This window comes from Syzygium oleosum, unplaced genomic scaffold (assembly GCF_021117445.2).
Source record: "Syzygium oleosum isolate NSW1041296 unplaced genomic scaffold, Sole_v2.1 Sole_v2.26, whole genome shotgun sequence".
NCBI classification, from domain to species: domain Eukaryota; kingdom Viridiplantae; phylum Streptophyta; class Magnoliopsida; order Myrtales; family Myrtaceae; genus Syzygium; species Syzygium oleosum.
This window is the reverse complement of record NW_026607510.1, coordinates 2,452,134-2,467,775: the sequence shown is the minus strand read 5'-3', so window position 1 is coordinate 2,467,775 and position 15,642 is coordinate 2,452,134. Positions and strand designations below refer to the sequence as shown.

The following is a 15,642-nucleotide window of genomic DNA, read 5'->3' as shown; positions in this document are numbered from 1 at the left end:
ACTGAAAACTGATCCGAACCAAACCGAACCAAATCGGTTTTTTTGGTTCGGTTCCAATTCGGTTCGAGCGAGTTTCAGTTCGGTTCAAGGGTGCTTCCTTAACGGCTCGGTTCGGTTTGGTTTTTCAAGAAAACTGAACTGAGCCGAACCATTTACAGCCTTAGGATATAGTCTGTTGGGGGGCCCTCAAGGCCTCGTGGTTGAAAACCATGTTAATAACCATGTGATCAATCGGAAATGGTCGTCAGAGGTCACTGTGTGGCCTTCAAGCTAGCCTCAGACACCCATGAGAAAGACGGATAAATAGATCCATTTTCACTATAATTATAATAACGTCATTAAATTCTCTTATGATATTGGGATTTCCTTCCCTCTAAAGACCATTATATAAGAAGTCTAGGGTTACAAAATTGAACTCGACAGCAACACAGAGACTAAGCATGATGAGCAACGTTTAGGCCTTTTCCTAGAGATTAGAACATTTGGATCTCACAAAATTACTCTTTATTTGATTGGCATCAACCTCAGTTTTAAAGCTTTTTGCCTAGATTCGCCTTGCTCCATTGACGATGAGGCTGGAGAAGAACATCCCTCATGAGATAGTCATCAACATTAGCATTCTTAAGCACAAAGCATTTACAAACGAATACATGAAAGTATGAGATACTTGGTTTTCTTCCTTTCAAGATTTCATAAGGAGATTTCTCAAGAATTAGTCTAAGAAAGACTCGATTTATAATGTAACAAGCTGTTGAAACTACTTCAGCCCAAAAATGAAAGGGAATTTGCTTTCAATCATAAGAGTTCAAGCCATTTCTTATAAAGAACGATTTTTCTACAACTCTATTTGTTCTGGAGCATAGGGTGAAGAGAAGTTATGCTGAAAGCTATTTTCATCACAAAAATCGAAAAAGTTTTTGATTTTCAAATTTTTCCCCATGATCAGTTTTAATGCAAAAAATGATGTAACCTTTTCATTCTGAACTTTCTTGGCAAATTTTGAAAAACAAGAGAAAACTTCATTCTTATGAGCAAGAAAGAATACCCAAGTGAACCCACCCATGGGTAGCTCAGTTGGTTAGGGCGTACTTGGGATTGTGTGGTTAGGCGCACTGGTCCTAGGTTCGATTCCCCAGCTGAGCACTTGTGATTTAAGTGGGGGGCCATAGCGGTGGGTTGCTGTGCTAGTCTCCCCCGAGGAATAGTCGAGGTGCGCGCAAGCTGGCCCGGACACCTCGGTTATCAAAAAAAAAAAAAAAGAATACCCAAGTGAATCTGGTGTAATCATCCACTATTACCAAACAAAATTTCTTACTACCAAGGCTTTGATTTCTTGTTGGTCCGAAAATGTCCATATGAAGAAATTGCAATGCACGATTAGTAGAAACTTGATTAATTGATTTAAATGAACTTGTTACCTACTTACTTAGAGTGCAAGGTATGCACAACAGATTTTTCAAACTTCAATTCGGGTAGACCTCAAACAAGTTTTTTAATTGAAAGCTTAGAGATCTGCTTCATAATAATGTGTCCCAGCTTTCTATGTCATAAATATGATTCATCTTTGATAGAAACATGACAGTGAATATTATCATATTCTACATGATATTACCATGCCTTCATCCAGTGAAGGATTGAGAACTATCTTTACTCGAACCAAAACATTTGTCTTCTTGGAAGCTTATCTTGAATCCAATGTCACAGTTGATTAATGCTGATGAAATTATAGTTGAGTCCTTTAACCAGAGAAACATCATTGATGATAAGATTTTCGATTTTTACAGTTTCTTTACCTATGATTTTTCCTTTGTTGTTGTCACCAAAGGACATACTTTCACCATTTAGTTTGTAAGATCAACAAATTTGCTTAGATCTCCAGTCATGTGTCGTGAGCAGCCCCTGCCCAAGTACCATTTGTTTCTTCTCTTCTTTGATACCTACAAAATATGAGTAGTTTTATACTTTCTTTGGTACCTAAACCTGCTTAGGTCCTTTTGGGTTAGTAGACTCTGCCATTCTTCATATGATTCTCTCAGTTAGTCTCTAAACTTTTGGACAATCATTATTAAAATAATTTTAATTCCCACGGTTTGAACACTTGAAGGTGTCTCGGCCAACAGATTTTATAAAATGCTTTTGAAAATGATTTTGATAAGCACTTTTTGGAGGTTTTTGTCTAAGTCTCTCTTTGACTTTCGGAACATCAATTAGAAGATTACTTTTCTTTTGAAAACCAAGTCCAGATTTGTAGTAATGTGGAACTTGTATGGAAAGTATATGTTTTAATATTTTTTAACCGAAAGAAATTTTTTTGGTGACATTTGAAATTTCTTTTTTCAAAGAGGCATTTTCTTTTGCAAGCAAATCTCGGTTTTCCTTGATTTGTGAAAATTCCTTTTGTAAAAATTCAATTTTGTCTTTTTGAGAAAGATCATGTTGCCTTCACCTTGAATTTTCCTTCTTCAACTTAGAAACCTTCTTAAGAGCTAACTTGTAAAAAGAACACAATTCATCAATGAAATCGGATACTTCATTAGGAATTTCCTGGTAACTTACCTTGGCTTCTTCCTCTGAGTCTGATTCTGCCATTAGACATACGTTTGCACATTCTTCATTACTTTCTTCACATTCATTATCACTCTAGGTCTCTGCCTTTAGAGACATTTTGGATTTCTCAAACTTGCCTTTTCTTTTTCTTTACAAGATGGTAGTTTTTTTTTATATGGCTATGTTTCCTGCATTCAAAACAAATAACGTCTTTCCCTTCTTCTTTGATGCTGAAGGACTTCCTTTGCTTAGCTTGTTTGGAGGATTTTTCTTCCTTTCTTGGACATTCTCCTGAACTTCTTTTCCATGAGTGCAAACTCTTCATCATCCTCTTCATCATCTTCAGAGTATGTTTCGTCAGAATCAACGTTAGATTTTAGAGCAATGGACTTTTTACCTTTTGGATCTTCTAATTCGTTGATTCGTTCAACTTCATATGATTGAACGGTTACAATGAATTCATCAATAGATAATGGCATGATCCTTTGAGTTTCTCGGATGGAGGTTTTGACATGGTTTCATTCCTTTGAGAGTCCTTGTAGAAGTTTGTTCACTTTCATTGGTGCTGAAATTGGATTCCCTTGATATGCAAGTCTATCAACTATGTCCGTGAATCTGTAGAAATTTCAAAATTTAATTCATTTGGATTCATCTTGAAGGATTCATATTGACCAAGAAGAGTGTTAACTTTGGTTTCTTTGACTCTATCAGTTCCTTCGAAGGTAACATGAAGCCTGTCCCATATCTCTTTTGCTGTTTCACAAAATGAGACACGGTTATATTCAGCAGGAGAGAGAGTACAATAAAGAGAGTAAAGAGCTTTAACATCTAAAGCTTCTCTTTTAGCTCATTTAATGGGAGTAATTATTGCAGTTGCAGTTCTGTTCTTATTTGTTTCCCTTGAGTTGGAATCTGCAGTTGTGGAAGAGACTCCAGTTGAAGGATTAATCCCATTTTGCACAACTTCCCACATAAGAGGATCTGTGGATCTATTGAAGGCTTCCATTTTGTTTTTGTTGTAATCCTTCCCATCAAAATAGGGAGGTCTAGTGTTGCTCTATCCTTCAATGATACCTGGTGCAAGATTGCCAGACATAATAAATCGTTAACTCGGAAGTAATATGACACTTCAAATAATGAGCACCAAGCTCTAACACCAATTGTTGAAGCTACCAACATCACCTAGAGGGGGTGAATAGATGATTTTAATGTATTTTCACAAATTTAAGCTGGAAGTAAAGTAGTCAAAATCAGAGTTTGAACACTGACAGTTATATGATGATATTGATCAGTGTGTGAAAGCCAAAGTCCGAATATCAGCAGAAGTTCAATGCATTTTATCAGTGTGCAAAGGTATATAAAAAATAATCAACAAGATTTTTGACATAAGAAAATTTGCACATAGAATTTATGTCACGCCCCGAACCCCATCGAGCTCGCAACATCCCTCTTCGGTCGAATATTGCGACGTTCCAGGATGTCGCCGACCCCTCACACACAGAGATAAAGCACTAGCGGAAGCAAACATACACCCATACAATATTTAGAAAGGGGTACTAGGGAGAATACACGTTCATTACCAAGTCAAACTTATAACATTACATACTATTTACAATAAACATATTATACACGCATACTGGGCTTCTAAAGTTCACACTACAACATCAAAAGGGATCAGTAGTCTGGGTATATACTAACTCCAAAAAGGGGGCACTTCAAAAAGGGTTACCCTACCCCTAACTAACCCCTACGTCCTCTAGACGGTGTCCACTCTGAGTCGGTCTCCCCAAAACCTGAATCTGACTCCCCCTGATCCACCTGCTCCTCTAAAGACTCAGAATCCGCCTCAATCTCGATCAGCTCATCATCAGAATCGTCTGGAACATCAATCGGCGGCTCTTTCTCCGGTTCTTCCTCAGGTTCTTCCTCTAGCTCTTCTTCCGGTTCCTCCTCGGGTTCTTCTTCAGGTTCTTCTTCAGGCTCCACCTCAAGCTCTTCTTCCAAATCCACGTCCATCGGATCAACCTCTGCTTGTGACTCTCCCGGCTCCGGTTCAGGCTCAGCCATCGTGGGTTAAGGTTCTGCAGGTACAGGCTGAAGACCTGACTGTGCGAAGCTAGTGTTGAGGCTGGTCATCTCACCATCAGGAGGAGGTATAGCCGATGGACCCCAATCTCCCACTCCATCGAAAGGGACATCAAAACCACAAACCGGACCGAACTCGTCAATACCCTCCCGGAAGCACCAGGCTGTATAACTATGGGCTTGCCAAAGGAGTTGTCCTATATCTACCCAGATTACTGTGGTGTGCTTAATCCAAGTCATATTGTCATCTATAGGGTACTCTACTACTGCATGATCGGTGTGCATAGGTATGCCAAAACGCTGAGGCGGTGGCGGTGAAGGATTCATGGTCCAGGCCGGGGTTCTGAAAATGTTAATTTATACAACTATGAGACAAGTCTCAATAAGTCGACAGCCTAAACCCCACTTAGGCTATCACGTACCTCCAGACAAGTCCAAACATAATGTCACTCAATAAACACATAACATGTACACAAATGCACTTACCTGGGCTCTTAGTATACACAATATGCACGTTAGTCTCAATTCCACAAATTCCAACCACATGCACTTTTCAAACTAATCTCATGCCCAAAAGCAAAAGTCGAACATATGGCATTTCCGAACTCCGCATTTCACACTCGTTCATGCACCACCACACCATTTTCATTAAACTTGCCAACGATCCGCGTAAACACGCCTCAGGTCCGATCTCATTTTCACTTGCCACATCACACATCTCACTCTCAATCTCTTTCCATAGCCCGCGTAAACACGCCTCAGGCTCGATCTCATTTTCACTTGCCACATCACACATCTCACTCTCAATCTCTTTCCACAGCCCACGTAAACACGCCTCAGGCTCGATCTCATTTTCACTTGCCACATCACACATTTCACTCTCAATCTCTTTCCACAGCTCGCGTAAACATGCCTCAGGCTCCACATTCCTATTACGACCCGCGTAAACACGTATCAGGCCGGTTCAATTCCTCGCGTAAACACGCCTCAGGAATTAAGTGATCACGCGAACATGCCAACACGCCATATTTTATCTGTACCCCGCGTAAACACGCCTCAGGGCTTTTTAGTGATCACACGCACATCACAGGCCTTAAATCTCACACGTTCACATACTCGAACATTAATTAAATGCACTCAAATGCACCCAATTCAACCATTTCGATTCAGCCCATGTAATATACATACAACCATCACATAACATTCCATTTTTTTCATCACAAAAATCATGGCACAACAAGCACGGCACTACACCACGATTTCACACAATTAAGAGCCGAACCAAATTATACACCCTACGCACCAAACCGAATTTTGCAGCACTTGAATCAACCATACTCAGCCCTCGTTTAGCCCCTAATTACTCACCAAATCACCATAATTTCATCCATAATAACCCTCGTCCAAAACAGCCCACAAAACTACACTAAATCGTGCCTAAACGAGCCCGTCAATACCCGATATCCTAAATAGGGAATAGAGTGTCACTTACTTGAAAATTCCAAGCAAGAACAACCTAGCAAGGGGACGGCAAGGAAGCGGTGGCCACGGCGGTCCGGCGGTTGGACGCACGGCGGACGGCGAGCGAGTGGCGATTCGGCACGGCTCCGGCCAATTACACGGCCAAGGGAGAGAGAGAGAGATGGTTCGGCCAAGAGGGAAAGGAAAATGAAAGATGATGGTGTAGGCGTGAGAATGAGGAGAGAAAGTGAAGGAGAGAGAGAGAGAGAGAAAAGGATTAAATAGGTGGCAACAATAATTGGTGCACCTAACCCCAAGCCAAAATTACCATCCTACCCTCCTCTCAACTTTCCATCCGACGGCCACGATTCAAGCTTATCTTAAAATCGACAGCCAAGATCAACTCTCACCAAAAATATGCAAGGGTAAAATCGGAATTTCACAAAAAGTGCAGGGGCAAAATCGTCCAAAATTTTTTATCTCTAAAGTTGGTATGAAATGACCAAAATGGCCTTCTCATATTACACTTGGTCTTCACAAAATCCCAGGGGCAAAACGGTCATTTTTCACTTCCTGTCAAAATTTCACTTTTCTGACGAATCCGGACAAATTCGAGGCTGAACACGTTAATAACAACGTCGTCCAATTACTCTGTCATGACTTTCAAGAAATTCGGAAACCCAAACTTGGATTCAATTTAGTGGTTAGATCGAACCAACGCGATTTGAGCGTATCTCTGACTAACGGGCGGCTCTTGGGCTGTAACATTCCGAATTTCGACCCATTTTTGGGATTTATAAAACGTGTAATTCGTCAGTGTGCTTATAGTAAAATCTCGTCCGGGAACTGATCACTCTCGGATATTGTTTTTAAAATTGAGATTTCGCTAGAATTGCACTCGATCGAATTTGGCCGTTATTTAGAGCCCGAACTTTGGTGTCGAATTTCTGGGAGTTTCGTGATGAATTTAATTGGACGGTGTCGATATTATTGTGGCCAGCCTCGAGATTACCCATATTAGCCAGAAAGTGAAATTTGGACCGGGTGCGGATTTTGACCAGTATACCTCCCTCTGGATTTATTTTATTTAGTGTCTTTTTAGCCTTTTCTTTAATTTGAAAACTAGGAATTTTCGTGGCCCTTAGATCTTGGCTTGCTCACCAAGATCAATTTTGGACCCTCGGATTGCACTTGAGTGGGTTGACTTGCTCTCTCTCTCTCTCTTCTTATTCCCGGAGCTCTCTCTCTTTCTCCCTCCTTGGAATCGGCCGAAGCTCCAAGCACCATCACCTCCGCCTTGCTTCTCCGGTTCAGAAGCCACCGGATTCGCCGCCTGAATCGCCGGTCAGCCACCCGTTCGGCCGCCGGAATGCACACTGTTCACAAAAGCCTGAACTAGCCCAGAACCAACTGGAAAACACCCATTTTCCCCCTCTTTCTCTCTCTCTCTCTTTAGGCCTCACTCCTGGTACCCCGACTACCACCATCTTGTGTTCGTTCCAACCATCCCAACCTGGTCGCCGGAAAGTCTCCGGAGATTCCCGTCCAGCCCTGTTCACCGCCGGAGCTCAGTTTGCCTGTTCACCGGTTTTCTTGCTTAAACCCTTGGTAAGTGACTTCCTAATCCTTGGTTAGGCTAGTGGGTTACTAATGGACATGTTTAGGGGTGGATTAGGGCTGTGGATAGTTGGTTTAGTGGCTGGTTGTGCTTGGTGGTGCTTGTTGGTTGATTTCCAGTAGGGTTGCTGCTGCGTCGCTGGACTTTGCTATTTTCTCTGTGACTGTTGTGGGACGAATTTGTGAAAGTGTTCTTCATGAAAGTTGTTCATAACATCTTGAAGTATGGTATAATTTAAATTGAGAATTTTTGGAAATCATTGGAGGCCATTTGGAAGTCCATCTTTGGACCGAAATTAGTCTGCCGGAAAAACTGTTCCTCCGACCTTCGAGTCTGTTCGAATTTTTATAAATTTTTTCAAACCCATTTTCAAATACTTCCTTCACAAAACTTGTTGGGGACATTTGTGGCTATGACATATAAAAATTTCAAGGCTTTCCAAAGTGATTTGGGTACTGGATGAGATGCATTTTGATGGTCAGGCAGCCTGACCGGACGGGTTGATTTTCGTCTGACTTCAAGTGAAAAAAAGAGGTGCTTACAATTGAAACTGGGTTTCGAGTTCTCACATAAAATGTTTATCAAGATGTTTTATACAACATATCCAAATTTCATAATTTTTGGAGTTTATTTACTATTTATTTCAAATAGATTTCTGTCACTGCGCAACTGCCCAATTTGGACCCGATTTTGTATATTCTCGGTTTTTCTCTCTCTCGAGAATTATTCGGTGTTATCGTGGCGTTTGTGGATGAATTTGATGTTTGAATGTGGCCGATTGAATGTCGAGTTTGTGGGTTGGTGTGGCGTGTCGTGAATTGAATTGAGTTGTGAATGTGGATCGCTTGGTGCAATTGGCGTGAAATTGATTGAATTGAATGGCGTGTGTATGCCTGTCGATTATAAGCCCGGATTGATCGGAGGGCTACGGACTTGGGATGTGTTGACGGCGGTCCGTGTGAAGGCATGAATGGCCGGTGTGCCAAATGGATGCGGGCTTGAAACGTGTTGACGGTGGCCCGTTAAAGGTGTGTTGGACCGGGACGTGTTTACGTCAATCATTAGAATTGAGCCCGGATTGATCGGAGGGCTACGGACTTGAGACGTGTTGACGGTGGTCCGTGAAAGGAAAGTTTGGCTTGGGACGTGTTGACGGCGGCCATTGGAATTGATTGAATTGTGTGGCTTGTGTGCTTGTGAGAACGGACTTGAGACGTGTTGACGGTGGTCCGTGAAAGGAAAGTCAGACCTGAGGCGTGTTTACGCGGGTCGTGAGAAAGTGCGAGATGTCCAGTGAGGGACAGAGCCCGAATTGATCGGAGGGCTGAGCCTGAGGTGCATTGGCACGGGCCGTGAGAATGGACTTGAGGCGCAGTGGCGCGGGTCGTGAGATGGTTGGTTGGGCACGTGTGCGAAATGTGATTGGTTGGATTGGCTTAAAGTACGTGTGGATATTTGATTGGATTGATTGATGGTACGTGTGGATATTTGATTGGATTAATTGATGGTACGTGTGGATGTTTGGTTGGATTGGTTGGGTGCGAGTGTGGATGGTGCTCGAATGATTGGGTTATATTATTGGAATATTATTTCATTATCATGATTTGACTAATGTGTAGTGGGGGCATGTGATTGGATGGTGAGGTAAGTCCATTGATGTGAATTATATATATTTTATCTGTTAGATTGCATGTTGAGACTTGTCTGGGTACGCATTGGCCTAGGTGGGGTTTAGGGTGTTGCTTATTGAGACTCGTTCTCACGGTTATTATATAACCACTTTCAGATCTGCGACCGTGATCGATTCCGAGATGCCGCCAGAGTACCACAGGGATTGAAGGATAGATCAAATTACCCTGTCTTTTGGGTACCTTTTTGTAGAGGAGATAAGCTTGTCAACCACCGCCCCCTTTTGAAAATTGTGGTTTGAAATTGGTAGCCCGGGTTATCGTTTTGTAATAGTGACTGCTTTATGACGTTATACAATTATTGTTTCGTGCTATCCTTTTGTCGTCATGTTAGTTGTCTGGGTTGTCTTATTTTGCTTCCGCTTGCGTAGTTCGTTTGGGTCGGCGACGCGTCTTGGGACGTCGCGTTCAATACGACCGTTGAAGGGATGTCGCGAGCCCGTTGGGGTTCGGGGTGTGACATGGGCAATACGCGAATTGACCCGTGGTCGACACTAAGTTGAGCCACATTTAAGATCACTCGAATTATGGCGACTTCGGTTGTCATGTAATTGGGAGGATTAATCACTAGTTCCGAGAGGTGTGATCGTTCGGAATAGGTTTAAGATCGTTCGTAATTCATCTCATGATCGAGCGGAATCACCCACGACCCATTCGTATGACATTGGCGAATCGATCCGTGACCATCCTTGGATCAACCTATGTTGGCCCAAAATATCACCTCGACAATCCTTATGGTCGAAAGTCAGTCCATGATAGAATTTCTTTGGTCTCGCGAACTTAAATCCCTATTTAGCCTTACCCTAAAGGTTAGTATCCCAAGAGTGATCAGCTCTGGGCAAGGTACAACTACAAGTGCGTTAAAGATATCACTCACTTCATAAATTCCAAGTGAGTCTAAATTCGGGATGTCACAATTTATAGTGGTTCGGCTTAGATCAAGTCTGTGTCCCTTCTGCCACGCTAACAGTATATTGATTGGATTTCATTAGATAATCAATAAGAGATTACAACCATGAGTAATAATCTTTAGTGTATGATAGATCTCACTATCTCGCTTAATCACTCTTTTCAGGGTCTCTCAAAGATTACAATTTTATAGCTCACGAAAGACAAGTATGGAAGTACTCTCGGACTTTGGAAATTTTTATTATGAACCTCTCTTTTCTCTTCAGCACTTCTGTCTCCTTTTATATTCCTCACTTCCAACCTACCCATTGGATAGTCTTCAGATAATCATTCTCCAATCAACTCGTTCAATGAGATTACGTAATGGAGATTGAGTAGCCTTTGAGAGATAACATCTGAATCCCCGTTGATTTGGTCACCCATACAATCAAATCTCCAGTTTCCATGAGTGAAGTTCTTCGATTTAGGGAAGTAACTTGTCTATGAAGTGATTGTCAATCAATCATAGATGTCTTGCATGAAAGATTTTGTTGCAAAACAATCTTTAAGATCGAATATCAATACTTTCTAATTTGGAAATCCAGACTAGATCACTAGTTGTGATGGTTGAAGTTTTGCATCTGAATATATTTTCATGCGTCTGATGATGTCTAGTTATAGCATAGAGCCTAAAGTAATCAAATTCATCTGCGTATAAGATAGACCAATATCCATCCTGTTTTTCAGAAGATATCCAAGCAATAGCCATCTTTATCCATGTCATTTGAACAACACAAGGTATAATATCGAAATCAATATAGATATTTCTTCATAGCCGCAAATTCAAACAGCAACAGCTTGACTATGAATGAACTTCTTTTAATAAGTAGTTCTTGTTACAAAAACACTACTATACTATTATCATATTCAAATCAAAATATGGATAATTTTGTCAGTTTCAAAATTTAATAGGAGATTTTCTCAACACAGCTTGTAACGGTTGTCTCTATCCCTTTGGGCTGCTCGTGGAAATATTCCATCCTATGACCCTCTTGTTTCGTGAGGTTGATGATGCAATGTATAAACTTACTCTTAACTGAAAAAAGAATTGCAGTTCTCCTTTACCTAATTTATTATGTTAATTTTACATATTAAGAGAATTTAGATTTGCCGTTAGGACATTGCCATTGACCAATTGAAAGGGGCTGGCGGGGTTATCGCACCCTTGGCTAGCTCGTGCTTGGTGTATTTTCTATGAGTAATATGTAAGCAAATCAACCTAATTGACGGATAGAGGGCAATGAGAGCTTATTGGAGGAAATACCGATATGCTTGATGTATGTTTTACTATATATTAACTATGTACTAAATTATATGAGATTTCATATAAAATTCATATATCTTCCTTTTTAGGCAAAACTTTTACCTCACCTAACGAGCTAGATTTTTGCGTCCAGCACGGCACATTGTCATCTGCGTGCATATGTGTTTGATCGTTTGATGATTTGGAGACTACTAATTTAGGTTATAGCTCATTTGCTTTAAGAATGTATGAATTGAATTAACAATATTTGTACGAATAGTCCTTAAAATAATAAAGTAATTGCTAAATTCCACCTAAAATATACATTGATACTCGTGCGGACGAGTGTGAAAATTGTAATAAACCTAAACAAATCCTACATACCTAAAAAAAAAAAAGAAGAAGACAAATGCATACATACGTGAATACATGAACAAATAATCTGTTTAAAATGAGATATTCAGACTGTACACTATGGTGTGCTTATTTATCTAACTGATTTAATGACGGGCATAACAACAACAAATCAAGAAAAAAATCAAAACCCCTATTTATTTAGGTTGACAATTTTACTATCACTATTTTTCCTTCTTCCAAGCTATTTTGACTATCGTGCTCAATTACGTTGGGCGTGCTTGTGGTTCGGCATGGACTACATTTCAACTCAAACCGGACATTTTAATTTTATTTCGACTCTATTTAATTAACATAATGCCCAAACAATGAAATCATAAACAAATGATAAAGTTTAACTTGTCAATGTCATCCTTTCATCAAAAAGAACCTTTGGAAATTCATACAAAGAAATTATATGTGATTTGATGCGAAGCATTGATTCTAGTTCAAATGCAGATGACTTTTAGCAAATAACTTATAGGCTGCGTTTGGTTGTCCGGATTTCTAAACAGGATAGGACTGGATAGGATAGGATAAGAAATCATGGGATTTCTTCATATCCTATCCACTGTTTGGTGGACTACGGATTTAAAGTTGGATATGATAATTTTTTTTTTCTATTCACGGGTCCGGAAGAGTCAGTGAAGGAAAAAAACCCGAGAAATTTTTTGGTGAAAGTGCACAAGGTGTGGGGATGAAGATGACGGCGAGTGGAGCATAGGGTTTCTAGAAAAATAGGCATTAGAAATCCTATCCGGGTTTATCCCACCTCTCCCCTCGGATTTTTTTATCCGGGCTATATCCGGTCTATATCCGACCTTATCTTATCCTGGACCACCACCAAACACAGGATATGATAAAATATATCCTATCCTGGCTTTTATCCGGTCGACCAAACGCGGCCATAGAGATAAAAAAAAATATAAACAGATTAGACAATCGTAGTTTTGGTAAGATGACCCATACAACTTGTTTAAATCATAATTTTCTTCGTCGGTTTAGTCTTGAGTTTTGTGATCGAGAAGCTTCACTCTTGCCGCCTCTCTCTCTCTTGGACTCTCACCTTCCTTGCCCGATTTCGAGGATTATTTGGAGTGGGTTCTTTCCTTTGGAAACGAAAATATTTATAGAAATTGATTATATTTGACAAATTATTCTGAAAAAGAAAAAAAAAACTATAATTTCATACATGCCACAATGTAGATTTTTCAAAAAATATAACCAAACGGGAAAAAAAAATAGCTCCGTCTAGTTCTTAGGTCGACCCTAAAATTAGTCGATATGCGATCAGGGTCAACGGGGTTTCCGGTTCAAAAAACGGGGAAATCAACCACATAAATCCGGAGCCCTGCCCCGCTCTACAAAAACTTTTAGTAGAGAGCGCGCATTAGAAAACTTCCGCGTCGAGTCACGTGACGAAACCGTGCCGCGTCACGTGGATTTCGCGTGACAAAGAAGAGAGGGAGATAAAGGGGACCGCGACGGCCAGCACCGCAGCAAATTCTTTCCAGCTTTCTACTTCGCCGCCCTTCTTCTCAACCCTCTCCGACCATGAGTTCCTCCTCCTCCGGCGACGGCGACGGCGACGGCGACGGCGACGGCGACGGCGACGGCGACGGCGACGGCGACGGCGACGGCGACGGCGGCCCGAAGCTCCCTCAAGACGTCGTCGCCGAGATCCTGAAGCGGTTGCCGGTGGAATCTGTCCTCCGATGCAGGTGCGTCTGCCGGTCGTGGCGCTCCGCCGTCGACGACCCTGATTTCGCGGCCCTCCACTTGCGCCACTCCGCTCTCGATGCCTCCAATTGGCACACCGCCTGCCTAGATTGGCGGGATCCTGTCCAGAACCTGTGCTCTCTGTTCTCCGAGGGGTCTCTCACCCTCCCTCCCCGGTCGCAAATCGCAATCCCGTTCGTTACTCCTCCCGACTGTTGCCTGATCGTCGGTTCGTGCGATGGTCTGATCTGCGTCGCGGAAATTTCCGGCGATGGCTTTGGTCGGACGATGTATCTGTGGAATCTGTTCACCAGGAAGCACAGGGCGGTTCGACCATCCGGTCCGGAGCCTCAAATTTCTTTCATGGAGACTCCTCATGAAGCTCTAGGGTTTGGCATCGACGCTAGGTCGAATGACTATAAGATTGTGAGGATTCTCTATGTTTTAGATGATAATGGCCGATGCTCTGGTGGGACGGAGCCTTGGGTCGAGATTTATTCACTCCGCGCAGATTCGTGGAGAAGCTTGGCGTGTGAGGTTCCTGCTCTCTGTCAAGACGACCGGGCGGTCTTCTTGAATGGGAATCTGCACTGGTTTGCTTCCAAGTTCGGTGATCTGGGGGAGGAGGAGGGTGGGTACGGATCAATAGTCTTGTTCGATGTTGCCGGTGAGGTGTTTGATGAAATGGCTCTGCCGCCGGAAGAGATTTCTCACGCAGACTCTGTCGCTTTGGTGATGTCTCTGGCAGTTTTAAATGACTTGCTGGCTGTGTTCATCAGTTTCATAAACGCAGCTGTGGATCCCGAACTGCATTCCGTTTGTTCTGTTTGGGTTATGAGGGAGTACGGCGTGCCTCGGTCTTGGACTAAGCTGTATACTTTCAAGGCTTGTGGAGTAGTAGCAGGATTTGATGGCTTCACGAGGAATGGCGAGCTTCTGATGGAACTAGATGGTGGAGAACGAGTTTCTTGGAATCCAATTACAAGCCAATTCACAAATCTTCCGCTATGGACGGAATATGATCTGGTCACTATCGTGGAGAGCCTTGTTTCGCTTGAGAGATGACTCGGTTGCTTCTACATTTACCGGTACGACAGATTGATTCTGCTTGCAAAAGAATTGAAAGAGGGATTTGAATTTAGAAGAAATGGTCTTATACATATCCGCTCTGGCCACAAAATGACGGGTAGAAGAAGTGAGGTGGTGCCCCATCTGCCATTGGTACTTCTTGCAAGCTTTAGAATGCATATATGCATTTTCACATTTTGAGTTTTTCTTTTAGATTAGGCAAAGTGTGTTCTCTTCACAATTTGCACCCGGAAGAACTTTGCATTTTAGTAGCCCAAATCAAAACTTATCGAAACTCCGAAAACGAAATCAAATCTGATATTTGTCGTGAATCCGCCGAATCGCATACGCATTTGCGTAGTCACGTGCTCTTTATGTTTCCTAAGAGAGCGAAGGGATTGAGATTGCCGAAGCTAGCATCACGGGGAGGGAATGGACAAACAAAGCATGCAATAGTACAGAGAAGAGGACTTGGCCAAGTCCGCAGAGAGGTTTATTGGAGGAAATACCAATATGTTGGGACAAAGCTAAACAAACGCCTACGAACTTATAGATAAAGACAAATGCATACATACGTACATATGTAGCACGAAAAATCTGTTTATAATGAAATATTCGGACGACACACGATTTTGTTATAATTATCTAGATAATTTAATGATTGGGATAGTAAAAATCAAGTCAAGACAAAAAGCAAAATGGACTATTCTTGCTTCATTTACAACTGTCGTCCCATTGACAAGGGTCACCTTCGTGGTCAATTGTGTTGGGCCTGCTTATGGTTCTGCATTTTAATTTGGAGAAATTTCATTCAACTCCAAACTACTAAAAGAATCACTTATCAACCACAATGATAATAATAATAAAAAGAC

General features: G+C 41.7%; 1 protein-coding gene across 1 annotated transcript; it reads left to right on the top strand.

Moving 5' to 3' along the window:
* Positions 1-3,045: 3,045 nt before the first annotated feature.
* On the top strand, positions 3,046-14,981 carry LOC115682426 (F-box/kelch-repeat protein At3g06240-like). Its single transcript, XM_030606643.2, has 4 exons — positions 3,046-3,091; positions 3,207-3,269; positions 3,421-3,565; positions 13,612-14,981. The coding sequence occupies exons 1-4, from the start codon at positions 3,046-3,048 to the stop codon at positions 14,765-14,767; spliced, it is 1,410 nt and encodes a 469-aa protein (XP_030462503.2). The 3' UTR covers positions 14,768-14,981.
* Positions 14,982-15,642: the final 661 nt, after the last annotated feature.